Source organism: Amblyomma americanum, chromosome 4 (genome assembly GCF_052857255.1).
Source record: "Amblyomma americanum isolate KBUSLIRL-KWMA chromosome 4, ASM5285725v1, whole genome shotgun sequence".
Taxonomy (NCBI): Eukaryota; Metazoa; Arthropoda; class Arachnida; order Ixodida; family Ixodidae; genus Amblyomma; species Amblyomma americanum.
In genome coordinates, this window is record NC_135500.1 from 170,308,580 (window position 1) to 170,325,232 (window position 16,653).

Genomic DNA, 16,653 nt, shown 5'->3' on the forward strand with positions numbered 1-16,653 from the left:
TTAGCATGCGGCCATTGAACTCTCTCCCTGTGCACACTAATGCATTGTGTAATATACCGCTCAACTTGAGTAACAGACAGCGCTCAAAACAAAATTGAGAGCTTTTTTTTTAAAAAAAGACTATATATATTCCTGGCAGCATACTGAAGTTCCAGGAACAAAGCAAGCCAGGCAGACTTTCATGACAGCTGTTATTATGGGACAGAAAAAACAAAAACAAATGCAAACTCACATGCATGCATATGCAAGCATGCAGTAACGAGCAATTAGTTGAGCTCTTCTCAGTGGAATGTCTGTCTCTACCTGCAACTTTAGACGGCATTTAAAAAGGGCAAAAAAGAAAAAGTGTTTGAGGAAAGTAGAAAACTAGATTCAAAGGCTTTGCACTTCATAAATGACCAATGATTTCAAGACTGCGCTAAAATGTACACTTGATTCTATACAGTGTTATATATTCATATGTGACACTATCTCAGCGCCCCAATGTGTGGCTGCTGCAATGCTTACCAATACCCAATGCCTACGAATCACAGTGTGCCAACCACTGCAGCAGAATTAAATGTTTACAAACTGAATCGCCTTGCAAGTCACACAGACCTAGCAATAAATAAATACTTACATGAAAAGTGCTAGTTAGGAACCTAATTGGTCATTCGGTGAAAATAAGGCTCGAGTTACTAACTCTCAGATGGACGTATGTATAAAGCGCAATGAAAATTTTGCTTTCGGTAGGTCTTTTTCTTCCTGCAGCCTGCTGTAATGAGACCTAGAGCTAAATGTGGCACAAATCAGCACTGCAGAAAAACAAGGACGTAAAATTGAGAAGTGAGCACGACAAATGCTGGACAACAGACAACCAGATCTACTAGATCCACTAGCGTCGATTAGTGTCAACTAGCGTACCCTACATCCCCGTTTTTCCTTCGCATTCGCGAGCATTTCTTGCCGTGTTATGAGCAACCAAACAAACTACCCCAGCTCTTTGCTTTGAGTGACAAAGTAATACATTAATAACAGCTGCCTGTCATGATGTTCACTGATTTGCCAACAAGTTATGCCAAAGTTATGGACAAAGAATTAATTTTAGTTTTTAACACATGCAACCTGTCGCAGCTCTCCCACACTTACTGTGGCATAGAGTAATGAATTTTATAAACAGCATGGTTCCTGTCAAGGTATGCTTGCAATAACGAACAAGGTCCTGATCCTCCTGCCCTATAGAGTAAGTGATTCTAAATGCAATACATAACATTTCTAACTAAGCGCTTGCTAGTTTTGTCAGTATAGGCAGCAGAACTTGTAACTGCCCATAGCCCCTGAAGAGGTGACATTACATTACGTGAGAAGGTGCAGTAATAAATAAATTCTGGCATTCAAAGAAGGGATAAATCACAGTTTATGAGGCTATTTAAAAAGACTACTGATTTAAAGCCTTTCATATCTTTAGCAAAGAGCAATGGTTCAGCCACTGGCATTTATTCCACTTATCTGGTATGGAAACCTGTTTTTATGGCTGAGGAACCCAGGTTTGTAAGAATGAGTTCATCTTCCGTGTCACGGTACTTAAATAAATTTTCATGCTAGAGCATGAGGCGAGTCACGTACCATGGGTGTGCTCCTTCAACAGTGGGGCTTTCAGTCCCTTAATTAACATAGAGCATGCAACAATGAATAAGCAATCTTTTATGCTGTGGCTGCAGCTCACAAAGACACGTTTGACTTTGTACTTTGTCTAACCTAATCATAGTAATCTCTCTTTATCAATAAAATGCTCAATGTATTATAACAGCTCTGTGCCATACCATGCCTTTAGTATGTTACATACATTTTCAACAAGCTTTGTAGCCTTATTTTTATTACTAGAATACTACAAGACCTAGTAGCCTTGAAAACAGAAAAACCTCTGAGTACTAGCTGTAAAATCTTCAGATTTAGGACATTCACATACAGAATGTGGTAATTACGTGCGTAAAGTACAAAAATGCAACTTATCACGAATGACTTGGCAACATGGACAGTCAAAAGACTCAAGTGGCAGTCTAATGATTTCAAAATACTTTTCATATCTCCAGTTTTAAGCCTGTCAAAGTGCCAGGGTGGGCTCATTCCGGTGCATGATGCAAGTTAGTGAAAACAAAGGCAACATATGACCTCAAAAGCTTGCACTCTCCTGAGGTATCGTTTTCCCAGAAAAACCTCGTACAATCTCTCCATGTTCCAGTTTCAAACACGTTTCCCAGTGCTCCTCTTTAGCCCTTAGCCGAAGCGAAAATGCTGCAGTGACATACCATACTGCATTGGTAGCCTCGTGAAGAAACAAAAAACCTTTCAGCAGACCCTAAGACAGACAACACAGAATGCAAGGCACACACACACACAACACACAAATAAGGCATGCATAACATGTCAGGCAAATAACTGGAAAGAATTGGAAAAAGCACCATTCATGTAATGTAGCCCAGATTTAACAAAAAGAATAAAGGTATATGCACTACTGCAACTACTACTACTACTACCACAAACTACCACAGCTACAAAGTATACCAGAAAGGGGTTTTATTTTTCATCATGAGTAAAAAATAATAAAAAAGTCCAAACTAAATATGTGCCACATCACAGCCTTTGCAAAACTGCTTTGATCATTCGCACAACACACAAGGCACCGAAGCAGCAAATAATAGTGTGTGTCATTCAGAGCATGAAGCACATCTCCAGTGCTAAGCAGACAAGCAGACAATACCAGATTGTCGTAACAGTTTAGCACAACATCACACATGTTCTTGGTGTTTGCAGACTTCACTACAGAAAGGCCTTTAGTGCATTAAAGAACAAATCAGCAGATAAAGCAGAAGTTTCCAAATTTCTTGTCGACATTCATATGGGTATTATGACAACAATGCGAATTAGACACCATTACCAGCCACACGTATGTCTACGAAGTTTACACATACTTTGATGAAGTTCAAAAAATTCTGCTGCATCAGAGTGGCTACAGCTTGGGCAACACAATAACTAAGTTCAAGTTGTTTCTTCTTAGGGACACTACATGCTTGCGTGTACGTGAACCATTTTAAAGTTCAGCAATTGCTCAGGAAAATAAAGTTATGCTTTGCCATTATACATTTCTGCCACATCTTACGTGCTGACCCTAGGTAAAACATACACGCCTCTTTAATGTCATTAAGGCTTGAAAGTGCTCCCAGCTAAGACACTGTAACCCTCCGAAGCTCCAGCTCGAAGACAACAACCAAGGAAGTTGCAAGCTTTGCATAGTCCCAGTGAATGTGCAAAATCATTAGAAATGCTTTTTAGAGAGCAAGCACCATCTCAACAAAACAGCAATATTAGTATGTTAAGGGGATAAACTTCAAACTGCAAACAAAAGACAGAACAAAAGCACCACCTTTGAAAGCCTGCAGCTCCAACTCGAGTCTTACTGTGCCTACTGGAGCCAGACGCTGCCTCATTATCTTTCAAGCATACATACTTATTTTTTTCTCCTTTCACTGCTGGTGGCATGCTTGCTAGTTGAAAATACAAGCTGGCTACTACATAGGCAGTCGATTGTGCAAATTTACCACATAAAGGAAGCAGGGGAACAATGGAGCAGCAAAGGGAATGCCTGACTAAATCGGTTCCCACAGCTTGCAGGAAAATATGGCACAGCTTTGCCTACCTCCCATACCGAGACGTGCTCAGAAGTTTACGAAAACTGCACCCCACTCGTATTACGATGGTCTACGACATCTACAAGAGAGGGAGGAAGCCGCAGATGAGGATGCTTGGTATACTCACGCCGCCTGCCTCCACCTCACTGTCAGAGACGGTCGAGCGAAAGGAGGCGTTGCTCCCACCTCGCGACTGGCGAAAGAAGGCAGGGTTCATGGTGACGCTGCCTGTATCGCTGATGTTGCCGCTGGGCACCGTCAAATCCGAGCCTTGGCTCGTGCCGGCGTCCGACACCTATGCAGGGACCCCCCAGACACACAGGTGGGTGCTGTTTTTACATTTTTACATATGATGATGGGGCTACACTACCACTTCTCACCCAACTACGACCTACTCACGACAGTTGATGACCATCGCAACAAAAAAACACCCCATCCCTTGGACGAGTGAGACATTCTGCCTGATTGAAGAATAAAAAGCTGTCCATCAACGACAGCTCCACAGCCAGGCTTCTTCCCTGGCAATAGTCGCCTATGATGGTATTTATTACAGTGGAGTTCTTGAGGGACTCCCAAATACAGCTATTCACGCTTTTCACCCGCTTTTGAGGGTAGCAATTGCGGTAGTTTTTTATCTTTCCCTTCTCAATTTCCGTGCTTCATTTCTCTTGTAGTATTCTCCCTTCTACTTTCTCAAACATCCCTGCGCCATTTATTGTATGACAGTATCAAAATATCCCCGCTTTTATAATCACTTTCCTCTGCTATATTTAAACTCTAGAAATAGAAGAACTCTTCTCAATAGTTCACCTGCACACACATGCTTCTGAGGTTCAACCTATCATCCCAGTGCAAGTGGAGCCCAAACAACACAAAGCCATATACACAGTAGAACCCCGCTGTTATGTTTCCGGGTGCTGTGTTCTCCCGGCATGTTTTTGAGGACCAGACCCATCCTATCTACCATAGAAACCCATTCAATACAAACTCAGCTTTTACATCACAACAGTGGCAGTGTTCCCACATGCTGCATCGCAAATGTCACCTCCCGGTACTAATTTATCCCGTGCCAGTATTTTGACATCCTACGTTTAGCAAGCGCAAACAACGACTACAGAACGGGCAAAGCTGGACTCTCTATTCCAACAGCACGTTGCACCCACACCAATGCCGAACACACTTACGGGAGGCTTAAATTTTGTTGTGGCTGTTGGCACAATTCCATCGCTGCTGTGGCGCGAGCACGAACGACTGAAAGCACGCACAAATGAAACTTTGCCATGGCAAATGTTGCACAGACAGCGCTGTTTGAGATGCAGTAATATGGGTTGGGTGGTATTAATCGACAACTGACATTAGCCTTACAACTGGCCTATCGGCAATTGCTCTGCCTGAGGCACTGATGTGAATGATTGTGTTGGCTCCAAGGCATGTTTCTGTCATCCACATTTGCCTTATTGCCAGCACCTTAAAAATGTAATTTATATGTTCAAATTGACAAGGTTTGTGTACGATCAAAGCAGCTGCACGAAAATAGCGCAAAAGCATGCACAAGTCCCCTAACTTCACCCGCTCCGCGCACCCTCCCTGTTCGTTGCTGCCTCCCTTCACCACCAACAGCAGCTACGGCAGACAAACAGCCACTGCATGGCGTTTAGGGCTTTCTGAGGATGTGAATGATCATGAGAAACACAAAGACTTGCAAATTCCAGAGAAGCAAGCTGCCCTTACTAGACATTAAAAAAAAGAAGGCATACAACAAGGCATACAACAATGTACATTTTTTTTCATGCGCGCTTCCTGGCTGTTACGTTTCCCAGCATATATGTTTTTTGTTTTCCACAGTCCCATGAAAAAACATAACAGCGAGGTTCTATTCACTGTGAATGGTGACGTGTGGTACTCGTCATATGGGCAATGGCAAAAAAACATACCAAACAGAGAGAGAAAGAACAGAAGGAACAGAATGAAGTACTCCAAGTAGCTGTTCAACTTGACAGTCAAATTATTCCATTTCTGACCTTCCACGAGCTCAGTTAACTCAACTTGCTCAAATGAGCAAATGACTAAATTACATTTGCCATTCATCAAAAGAAAAACAAACAGATGCGGAAAGAGAGACAGAAGAAAGAAACAGAGGGAAGCTACACAGCCCTCGTGAATGTTCATTCACTGCAATTGTTCTCAACTACTTTTCTGTAAGAAAGCTCAACACTGGAATCACGCCGCGTCGTTTCCCGCCTATGCTTACTTCATACATTTTATCATAACACAAGATCACGGCACGCTCTATTAACCGCCCCACTACAAACGTCCTCCCGGCTTAGTCACGGTAACCCGATAGCACGCATCAGTGGCCACACGTCAGCTTACAACAATTCATTTTTCCCCAACACAATAGCACTATGGAATTCACTGCCTAACGACATCGCTGCACGCACTGATCACAAAACATTCCGCGAGAAAATAAAAATTCACCTCACATAAATCTTGATCACTTCTGCGCTCTTTTGTAGCGAGTATTGCTTGACATATCTTTGTTAAATGATGTATCACTTGCTGGAAAACCCTGATATGACTACAACCCCTTTTATGTTTGTTTGTATGTTTGTTCTTTTTATTGTTATGCATGTTCCCATCATCGCCGTTGGAAACCAATATGCCCCCCCTTATGTAATGCCTTCGGGCCTTTAAGGGATCAATAAATGAAATGAAATGAAATGAAAATATGCACCACATGATTGTGCTGAGTGAACAATAATTGTAATTATTTCTTTATTTCAAACTGCCTCCCTGGATAGTTTCCCTACACACGTCAGGCTAGTGTAGCCTTCTAGGCGCTAGAGAGTTTTAGAATAAGGTGACCCTATTGCTTTGGGGGATTGGGGAATTGCAGGGTGTCAGTGCATATACCCAGAATGGAAATGCCCCTTGGTCTTTGGTTTAGCAGGTGAAGCTAACCCGAAACAGGCAATACAGTGTGGCCCCCAAATGCTGGGTAGGGTTAAGCAACATGGCGGCATCCAACAAAGTGGGTGCCACTTGCCCCACCACCGATTCGACGTTGCCGCTTCACTGCATCTCGCATTTGCGGCAGATGAATGGTGCACGAAGGTTACTGTTTGTCTCAAGATGCCCAAACCACAAAACTCCAATGATAAAACGCCACAAATTTTTAGACTGCTCCTGGATTTCGACAGCTCTAGGCTTAGGAGGCATGGGTTGTTTGGTCTCCATAAGACAAGACGTCAGACAGCGTGGGAGGTTCAAACAGGTTGGTGTTGTACACGTAAAAAAAGGAGCTTACAAACCAATTAAATTTTTGTAATGTGCTCTTTTTATTATTTACTACTGCATTTTGCTTAAGCTGACATAAATAAAACCAAAATAAAATTAAACTTATTATTATTTACAATTTATAGTGCTTAACTTTTCAGCCAACATGACGCTACACGCAGCTAATGCAATTCAGGTGCAGCTGGTGCTCTATTCTGAAACTTTCAAGAGTACACACCGCAAGGCTGCCGTATGCAGAGTGAATGGGCACTCCTAAGTTTGAATCCGCTATTCTAAAACTCTCTACTGTATTAGGCTGGTCCGCCATGATATATATATAGGCTGCTCACATAGCCTCATTACAACTTTGCACTACAACTTAGCACAACTATTCACTACCCTCCACTACATACCACATATACTCGTGTAAGGGCCACCCCTGAGTAAGGGCCGCACCGCCAACTTGGCAGCAGGTAATACGCAAAAAAAAAAGTAAGGCAAACATCTGTCCTGTGTACAAAATTTCGCCCAAGAAGCACATTACGCTGGGAGCTGACAGACGATAACTGCCTGTGACATTCGGTACAACCATGCATGCGTCGTCCCGCGTGCCGGACTAATTGCGAACACGTGGTGCCTCAGCAGTGCTAACTCGTCTTGTGTGCTTGGCATTCACATCAGAAAGGACAAAACATTATCCTACACAAAAAACTGTAACAGGCAGTACCAACGCTTGCAGCGCGTTTACTTGCGGCGATATGCCGGCCATCAGGCTCAGGCGATACGTGCTGTAGTAGCGCGCTGTTCGCCCGGTGTCGCTAGGCCTAGCGTGGTTCACATCGAAGCCGCAGCGAAAGTGCTTCGAACCTGCCACAGTTTACTATAAAAGCTAGCCTTGTTACTAGTTTACCATCACATAATAACCTCGCATTAGAAAGAATGTATAATTGATTTCCTCAAGGCCTTCAACAGTGAAGCGCACGGAAAAACAGGCCAGGCGAATGCCACTTCACACTAATGGGCACAGGTGGCACATTAATGGATGCCACTCTGAACTGTCGGCCAAGGCAACATTAATAACAGTCGAGCTCCAGATCATCATAGGATCTAGATCTTAACTTAGATTCATGTAAAATTTTGCAAGTAAACTGACCTATAGTACGATAAATCTTGAGAAAAAGAAAACTGCAGTTGGTACCAATAGGCCGCGGTTTGTGGCATCCTGTATTACTCCGCTGACCAATCACGACAGTGAACAAAATCAGCTTTTTAACGTTTGACTATCAATTAAGCCAGGGGCATCAAAATTCTTGAGCTTATAATTTTATCTCGAGGTTAACTTACTGCTTAGGTAACAAGAAAAGCTTTAACAATAGCTTTAAGTTTTGTCACAGAGAAATTCTGATCAGCGGTACTGAATGTGGGCAGAGCTTCAGTGTAGACTTGAGTTGTATCTGACCATAGCAACCTGTTTTACTTTGAGCGGTTAATTCGCGCCGGTCGTCAGACATGTATCCCATCATCCATATATTCAATGCATTATGTAGTTGAAGGATTCACTGCAACTGTGCTAATTAATCTCAACAATGTGTGTCGCAGCATAAAAAAGGAACGCATAATCGGGGCTCCACTGTGGTTGGAAAAATTTTACGGAAAAATGCCGGTCCCGTTCAAGGGCCACACCCCATCAAAACCATGGGAAAAAAGTGCGGCCCTTACACGAGTATATACAGTATACATGCATTCATAGTATCTGCTATGTAACCATCTCTACATGTCAAAATTTCAATGAATAGTGTTTCATTAAATTCGTGTCATTTACCCATTTAATAGGATGTGTGTCATATGAAAATGCAGTCTCTGATCCACTGCTTGGTTCATCAAAACAACAGTCTGATGTACAAACATAATATTTCATAAACAAGTATGAAAAACTTCACCACATAATTTATGCACCAATGACACCAGATATTCAAGGAGAGTGACGCTGTCTTGAATAAAAATCGTAGTGGCCACCTGTGTACGCTAAGAGAAGATGTGGAATGTGTTTGCGTACATTCTGAATTTCAAGTGAATTTGTTTAAACAAGACTAACTATTTTGAGCCTTAAAACACAAACAAGGTAAGCTCAATTGTCTTTTTTTTTTACTCAGTATGCTTTCATACATGCATACATTTTACCCTCAAGATTGGGGATGCACAATCAAAGAAAAAAAATGTAAGAAAGAGAGAGGAAAGAAAGAAATAAATGGCAAAGAACTGGTCGAAGAACACGATAGTTGCAGTGTACCAATCTATGCATCACAAGCAAGCTTATTTCACAAACTAAACTGCCCCAACCAATGTGCAACAAACACCACATCGCTTATACTTTTCTACACAACAAACTGCTATACAAGGACGGCTTCAAAGACCTTTAGAGCTTTTAGCATTGACTGTGGGCACACGCCAGAAGAATTCGCAAACCTTACCTTACAAAAGGAAAAGGAAAACATCTGTCCAAGTGCTTCAATTTGACACAATAAAAGTTCGATATTTGCGGTGCTGGTAACATTTAAAACAATATATGTAAAGACAAGCCGCAGTGTGAAAGAGGTGCTTTTTCCAAAAAGAGTGCATAGTATAAGTTTTTTTTTTTTTCAAGGTTCGGAACAGAGAGAGAGAGAGAAAAAGAGCAGGTACCACAAGACCAGGTTCATGCAGAAAGAAGCCTCTGTGAAACTGTATACAATAAGAGACTGCCATGTGCTTACAAGGACACTGCACCAACTTTGCACAGCACCAAAAGCCACAACAGTAACAGTGCACAAGGCCCCTCAAAGGTGTAGAGAGAGAACGAGAAAGAGAGAAAACCCCAAGATCAGAAAAGCATGCATTGCTGGCAAGGAGAATTTGCCAAGTTAGGATGCTCCAACTTCCCAATGCGAGCGGAAGCACAATAAGTAAGACGTGCACAAGGTGCCACCCCAAAAACAGTTGCCCAGAGAAGAAAGATGTTGACAGAGTATGGTCAAACCTCCACTGGCCCCTCTCCACAGGGTTAAGCTAAGTTATAGTTAAGCCAATCGTGAGAAGTTAAACAAGCAACCCTGCCTGTATAAAGCCGCATTTTTTTTCCAGCTGCCCTTATAAACAACTGAATACCTAAATCTGGCAATGATATATACCTTCAACAACAAAATAACAACTGAACTGCAGTTTTTCCTTTACTCTGAAGAGCAAGCTGTTCTGATGCTATTGTCATGAAGTATGTACTGCTTACACACAAAAATTAAGTGGAGAGATTAAGTGCAGTTGTATGTAAACATGACATCTTCCGAGCTTATGCAGCAGAGATTGCAGGTAATATATAAACCCTGCAATGGCTTTTTCATTTCCTGTGCATTCAAAACAAGACTTTTGGAGAACCAATAAGGAGGCAACAAGGAAATGAGTTTCAGACAACAGCATTTGAGTATGGTCCAGTATGTCTTGCTTGCCCCACAGAATCAGTACAGTGCTGAGGCTTGCATGCACACTTCACAATTGAGAGCGACTTATAGACACAAGTGTTACGAATCACTGTCAGCGACAACGGGCAAGGGTGGCAGAAAAAAAGTAACATGAGAGAGAAACAGCAGAGCAGCATGGCAGGACAGAATAGGATGCCTTTACCTCTGAATCGATGCTTGTGATTTTTGAGAGGACAAGCTTTTTGGCGTTGAGCAGCCCCCGGAACATGTCCGACGGCTCGTTTGAGAGGTCGATGCTGCCGCTGGAAGGGATCACATTCATTTGCGGTGGTGGCTGCTGTTGGTGCAGTGGTGGCGGTGGTGCGTGCTGAGACATGTCAGTCAGGCCTGGTGACAAGGAGATGGACGAGGGAAATTAACACAAACCAATGACGACATTTATATGAGAAAATACTCCATGGAAAACACAACGGGGCCTTGTTGACAAGTTCAGCTAAACAGAAGTTCCCAGAACACTGGTTTCACTACATAAAAGTGTTGCCAGTGAAGCTGCAATGAGCCAAGTATCAATAAGAAGCATAGCTTAAGAGAACTTCTTGCTGGGCTAGTTGGTAATTGATCATTGTAATTTAAAGGTGCCGAGTTTCGATAACCAATTGGCTAGGCTGGCTTTAGCCAGGTTCCCTGATTCACTCGTGACAAGAGTCGCCGAAAGCCTCTTGCAGAAGATGAAGTCTAGGGCAGTGAGAGCTGGGGCAGAGGTCCCTCGAGAAGAGGTGAGACCTGTGGCGGTGCCATATGTGCACAAGTTGGCCCACAATCTGAAAAAGGTTGCGAGCAGGCATGGTGTTCTGCTTATCTTCTCAGCCCCCTGAAGCTTAGAAGCGTTTGCCCTCGAGTCGAAAAAAGAAAGCAAAAAGAAAAAGAGGCTGCGGAACCAAGCATGGGCGACCATTCATGAGATGTACCGAAGGGGTAGTTTATGAAATTCCCCTCTCGTGCGGTCAATCCGATATAGGACAAACTGGACGCTGTGTCATTGAGTGAATCAGAGAACATGAAAGAAACGTGGAGGAAAATAAAGACGGCCCAAATTTACCTAAGCATATATGCTCTTGTCAGCCATGTTTTTCAAAGGTGCGGATTCTTGCCAGGTGTAGCAATGTGAAAGCCAGAGAACTGACTGAAGTGTTCTATATCAGCAAGAAAGGCAGCTTGTGCGCCTGCGAAACATCGATATCTTGGCATAAGGCGGAAGAAAAGTTTTTTGAGCGATGTTTATCGTGTACAACTTGATATGTGAATATGTTCCTTGCGCAGGAGCTGGCTGACTGTATATACATGTATGCGGTTTCTGCAAATTAAACCAGTTATGAGTGGCACTCTGTCCCGTTCTCTTATCTTGTGTGTGTGTGTGTGTGCGTGTGTGCGTGCGCGTGTGTGTGCAGGTGTTTGTGTGTGCGTGCGCGTGCATGAGTGCGTGCATGGTTTTGGCGTCTTTAAATTACAATGATCAATAAGAAGCAGTTTCCTAGGAAACAATGATTAACCAGTCAAAAAATATTGCGTACACGTCAATGAAAAATAAAAAAGAGCATGCTAATAGAAACGGCAAAAGCTAAATACATATCCTAGGTTTCGTTTCTCCACACCTGCTGTGTGTATGAGAAAAATTGCTTAGAGATTGCAAGATACCGTATACTGCCGCGTATAAATCGACATTTTTCCCCAAAACAACCATCTGAAAAAAAGGGGGAACGACCAATACACACAGCTGACCTATTTACATGCTCCAAGGTAGTTTCAGCCAAGCCAAAGGTAGTAAATGGCACATGCCAGTGCCCGCTCCCGCTAACCTCCGGAGCGCGCACATCCCACCAGAATCCAAAAGTACACGCCCGTTGGCAGTTCGATTTGATGCTACTCATCTGGCCGTATGCAAGCAAGGAAGGTAGAATGGAGTGCTGTTTCACTGCCTTTGATTTTATTTCCCTCCGAGTGCTGGCCATGCAATTGCATCATTACACGTTTTTTGCTTTGAGCTGCCTTTCCGCTGAGGTGGGAGGGGTATACGCGACAACTTATATTTGGAGTCTTTTTTTTTTTCCGGTCAGCGAGGGCTGCTAGTTGGGTAATGGGGGGGGGGGACGATTTATATTCGGAATCGACTTATAAGAGGCAACATGCAGTAAGTGCCCTAGAGTCTCCAATGGTATTCTTGTGAATGACAAAAACGTATTTCAGGGTCCCCATGAAGATAAATGACAGGTGAGAGGTGATGAATCCAAGCCAACTCACTGAAACGATGGTCCACAAGAGAGCCACGGTCAAATGAGCCTCTTTCTTCTCTTTGAGGAGAAGCATCCACAGGGCTGCTGTTTCCATAGATGTCTGCAAAGAAAACCATTTGAAAATATGAGCAGAAGTGGGAACCGTAGTAAACTTTCTGCTTTGTGAAGTGACCGCCTGGGTAGTCATTCACACTACACTGAGCTATCTACCGCAGATATCAACCATACCACCTGCAGTGATGCACATAGAAACATCTCACTAGATGAAGACCCACCAGTTTTCAAAACTCTGCAGTGCACAATCAGTGTTTTTGTCACATGCCAGCAAAGTGAAATCATTGGTTACAATCGTGACCAGCCTTATCATCAATATCCGAATGCTCAGTTACGTGATTTCTTCACAGCTAGCACATACATTGCAAAGAAAACAGAATAAACTATTTACTTGAGTAACTTCTGCACCCCCAATTTATTTTTTAAATTCTTTCAGAAGGTGCCTAAGAGCCCCACATATCTCTACTTTCATCCCTTTCTGCCCGATATGCTTGCAAAGAGGGCATGTATATGCACAGCGCCTCAAAAAATGCCCCATCTTCAATTCAATTGATAATCGCTACCTGCATGGTGAAACCTGCATGGTGAAACCGTCCGCTGTAAGCAATTACAGTATGATCAGTCCCAATATACTGAAGGTAAAAGAAAGGTGGAGGTTGAAGTATGCTCAAGAAATTTAGTGGTTTTTGAGGAAAGGAAATGGTGCAGTAACTACCTCATTCCTCAGTGAACACTTCACTTCAATGGTGCTAGGAGGGAAGAGTGGAAGGAGAGGAAGAGAAAATGGTGCCACAGTGGAGGGTTCTGGGATGATTTTGATCTTTAATGTGCACTGACAGTTTACCACATTTCCTCTCTGTTTAAACCTGGCTGAGTTCAGTTCGAACCTGGGTACTATGAAACCAAGTCAGAGAACCCATGCTCTATCCTAACTTTCAATGTGCTGCAGTATGCCACTTCCACTTAATGACAAACTTCATCTGGCAGTCAGCAGGGGTCTGGTCACTTCTTCAATTTGTCCTGAGCACCTACACGCTTTTCCAACAGGTTTACAGAGGTGCTTTACACTTACCGGATGAGGACGTCGTGATGTCATCTACCCCAGGCTGTCTATTCAAATGCTCACCACTGCCAAATGGCGTAGTGTCCTAGAGGCAGAAAAAACAAAAACAAAATAAAGACATTAATTCGTTCCGCAAAGCATCTTAAAGGTACCCTGCAAATATTTAGGGTTTCGAATATGAAATGAACAATAACCAGGTCAATCATTTAACTCTTTGTAGCCACTCATGCCAATCTAGCTGACAATACACAGGTATGAAAGTGCCTTCCAAAAGAACAGTGCATGTCCTGTAGTTTCTTGTCTGTGTGTGTACCTTCTTTAAGCGCCTCATATTGTTTCACTTCTGGGATCTACAGCAGTCCTGCAGCAGTGCACAGCTCTGAATGCTGTACTTGACCTAAACCCGTAAGTGCGCAAGTACTGTACTACAGCTATTCGTGCTTCAACCTGTTGGACAACATAATGCAAGCGAAAACTTACAGATGCAGCAAGTTTCAGCTGGTCCAAGTTTGCGCCCTGTGCATTACTTTTTCCCCAACTATGAAAGTCATCAAAGCTCAGTTACCAAGAAGTGCAACAGACTAACTTGATGGAAGCAAATGCATAGAGCAAGTATATACAAATGGAGGAGGAGCTTCAATTTCTGCTGCTAATGGACAGTATCAAGCACACTTCCAGGGGCTCTACGATACCCACCTGCTGGTGGCGTATGGCTGATAATAAGCCAATTCCCATGTCACCCGCTGCATCTTGTAATGATACTCAATGCGACTCTGGGGCGTCTTTAATTTCAGCATTTAAGCACACGCCAACAATTCAATGTGCACCTTGTGACAAGTTTTACCATTACTCATTAGAAAAGCGTAGTGTGAGAAGACTGCATTCTGCACTGCCAGATGTAGCTAGTGCACGAGCCTCCACAGCTACCCGCTAACTTTCTGAAGTATCATGGGGTTGCTTAGTCCACTCTCTCACAAGCGAAGAGCTTACACTGTGGTCCATTTTTTCCCCCGGAGCTGAGACAGATGCAAAGTGCAAAAATATGAAGGAGGAGATAGAGAATGGCACATAGAAAAGCACGCACGGAGCTTCGGCTGTTGCACTTCCCATCCTGGGCGCAGAGCGAGTTCTTGCGCGAGGACGCAGCTGAATGGTCAAGCAGACTGCTCGGCTCTGTGCTCTGGGGACGAAAGGCTGCACTGATGGAACCACGTACACTGCTGCTGGCACTCTCCTGAGACATGGGAAGCAACGAAACAGAAATGAGAAAATGCAAGTACCACGCAAACAAGATGTGGCTGAGAAATGGAAGCAATACACAATGCTTAGTCAGTCGTATTGTTGCAAATTTGTTTCTTTTTTTCTTTTTTTTGCAGCAGCAGTACGCACTGGGCAGTAGATGCCATATATAGTATATTTATCATAACAGAATTGTGACTTTGAGATTAAAGCTTTGATTCCCGTGCATAGAAAGCTCTGCGTGATGCCACATGAAGGTATGCGATGTAGCACGTCACAAATGCAACAGACTTGATGCACCCCGTCATATGATCAACTTTGTAAGCGCTCCTACAGACATGCTACAAAACACACTGTGGCAGGAGCCGAGCTCATGAAGAAGTGCAAGCCTAAAGTGCTGGAAAGCTATGCACTTAGTGGCCAATGAAAACAGCAGAGTGATCTGAATGCTTGTTCATGTTCAGTGCTTTGTAGGAAGGTGAATGCTTTGCTATTAGACAGTTTTAGTTTCATATATGCAGCAGCTTTACGTATGTAAAAATTTTACGGTTATCATTGCACATGTGCAGATTACAAAGGAACTGCGTGAGTCTCACAGACATACATGAAATTCGGACTTTAACATTGCGGTCTTTGCGTTGCTTTCATACATAGTGTTGACAACGGGGCAGAGCCCTGCCCGCCCACTTCACAGCGATAACAGCTTTGTCACTAATCCCTCGACGCGATATCGTGTTCTTAACTGTTGTATTCGCCTTCAATTTGCCTATTCTTACCCTCACATAAAGTTTAAAGTGACGAATAGCTTTTGCTTTTCAGATAGAAGGCAGATTCTTCAGATGTTAAGCCTGACGAAGTAGCATTTGTCATCGTCATAGCAATGCTCTGTCGCAGTTCGACTGGCTTTGTTTTGACTCATCTTGTATTAGAGTAGACACAGAAGTGTATCGGTCAGTAGATGGTGCTAGGAACAACGCGCGGCGTGCGTCGCGTATGTGTAACTGTAATGTTTCAAATGACATGCGCATAAGCTATGTAGATTTCTCAATTTGCGTACATGAACTGTATGTATATGCGAAACCGGAACTGCCTATTATGTAAACTGTTCTCTACTAACACATTGCAGGTAGTGTGGAACACACTTGTACGCTATAATGCAGATAAGAATGATACCCAGCTGTTGTTTGTTTGGACCCATGCAGTAGTTACAGCCACCTTAATTTCACATATTTCTTCCAAAAAAAATTGGAGGTCGCTTAAGCTTCGCCATTAAGAGTGGAATGCGACAGCGTGTTGCAGCGCTGCCAGGGAGCCCACGGATGCCATCGCCTTGCCCATCAGACAAATCGCTCGGAGTCTCTAAGAGGCCTCTGAAAACAACATAGATGCTGCTCCACACTAGCACTCGTAGACTGCTGTGGTTCCATCACACCTGTTCAGAAATGAATAACACTACTCCGACGCAGAAAGGTCGCCTACGTGCGCACCATCTGCCGGGCCCGCGCCATGCATGGTGAAGAGGGGTTTCAGTAGATGCCACATGACTGCGCTACAACTGCACGCCAAGCATGGAGGAAATTTTCCGAAAATGCATGGTACTCACTAAATTT

At 43.3% G+C, this 16,653-nt stretch overlaps 1 protein-coding gene across 4 annotated transcripts in view; it reads right to left on the bottom strand.

The window, feature by feature from the left end:
- The window catches only part of Rab3-GEF (Rab3 GDP-GTP exchange factor), an 84,544-nt gene that overhangs the window by 23,094 nt on the left and 44,797 nt on the right, over nt 1-16,653 (bottom strand). For 3 of the 4 annotated variants that reach the window (XM_077662202.1, XM_077662199.1, XM_077662200.1), the window contains 5 exons: nt 14,889-15,038; nt 13,814-13,889; nt 12,695-12,787; nt 10,599-10,783; nt 3,796-3,963 (listed from right to left, as the gene is read on the bottom strand). In XM_077662202.1, coding sequence (XP_077518328.1) covers nt 3,796-3,963; nt 10,599-10,783; nt 12,695-12,787; nt 13,814-13,889; nt 14,889-15,038 — 672 coding nt within the window. The remainder of the gene's footprint in view (nt 1-3,795; nt 3,964-10,598; nt 10,784-12,694; nt 12,788-13,813; nt 13,890-14,888; nt 15,039-16,653) is intronic. The other variant, XM_077662201.1, reaches the window with a different exon arrangement.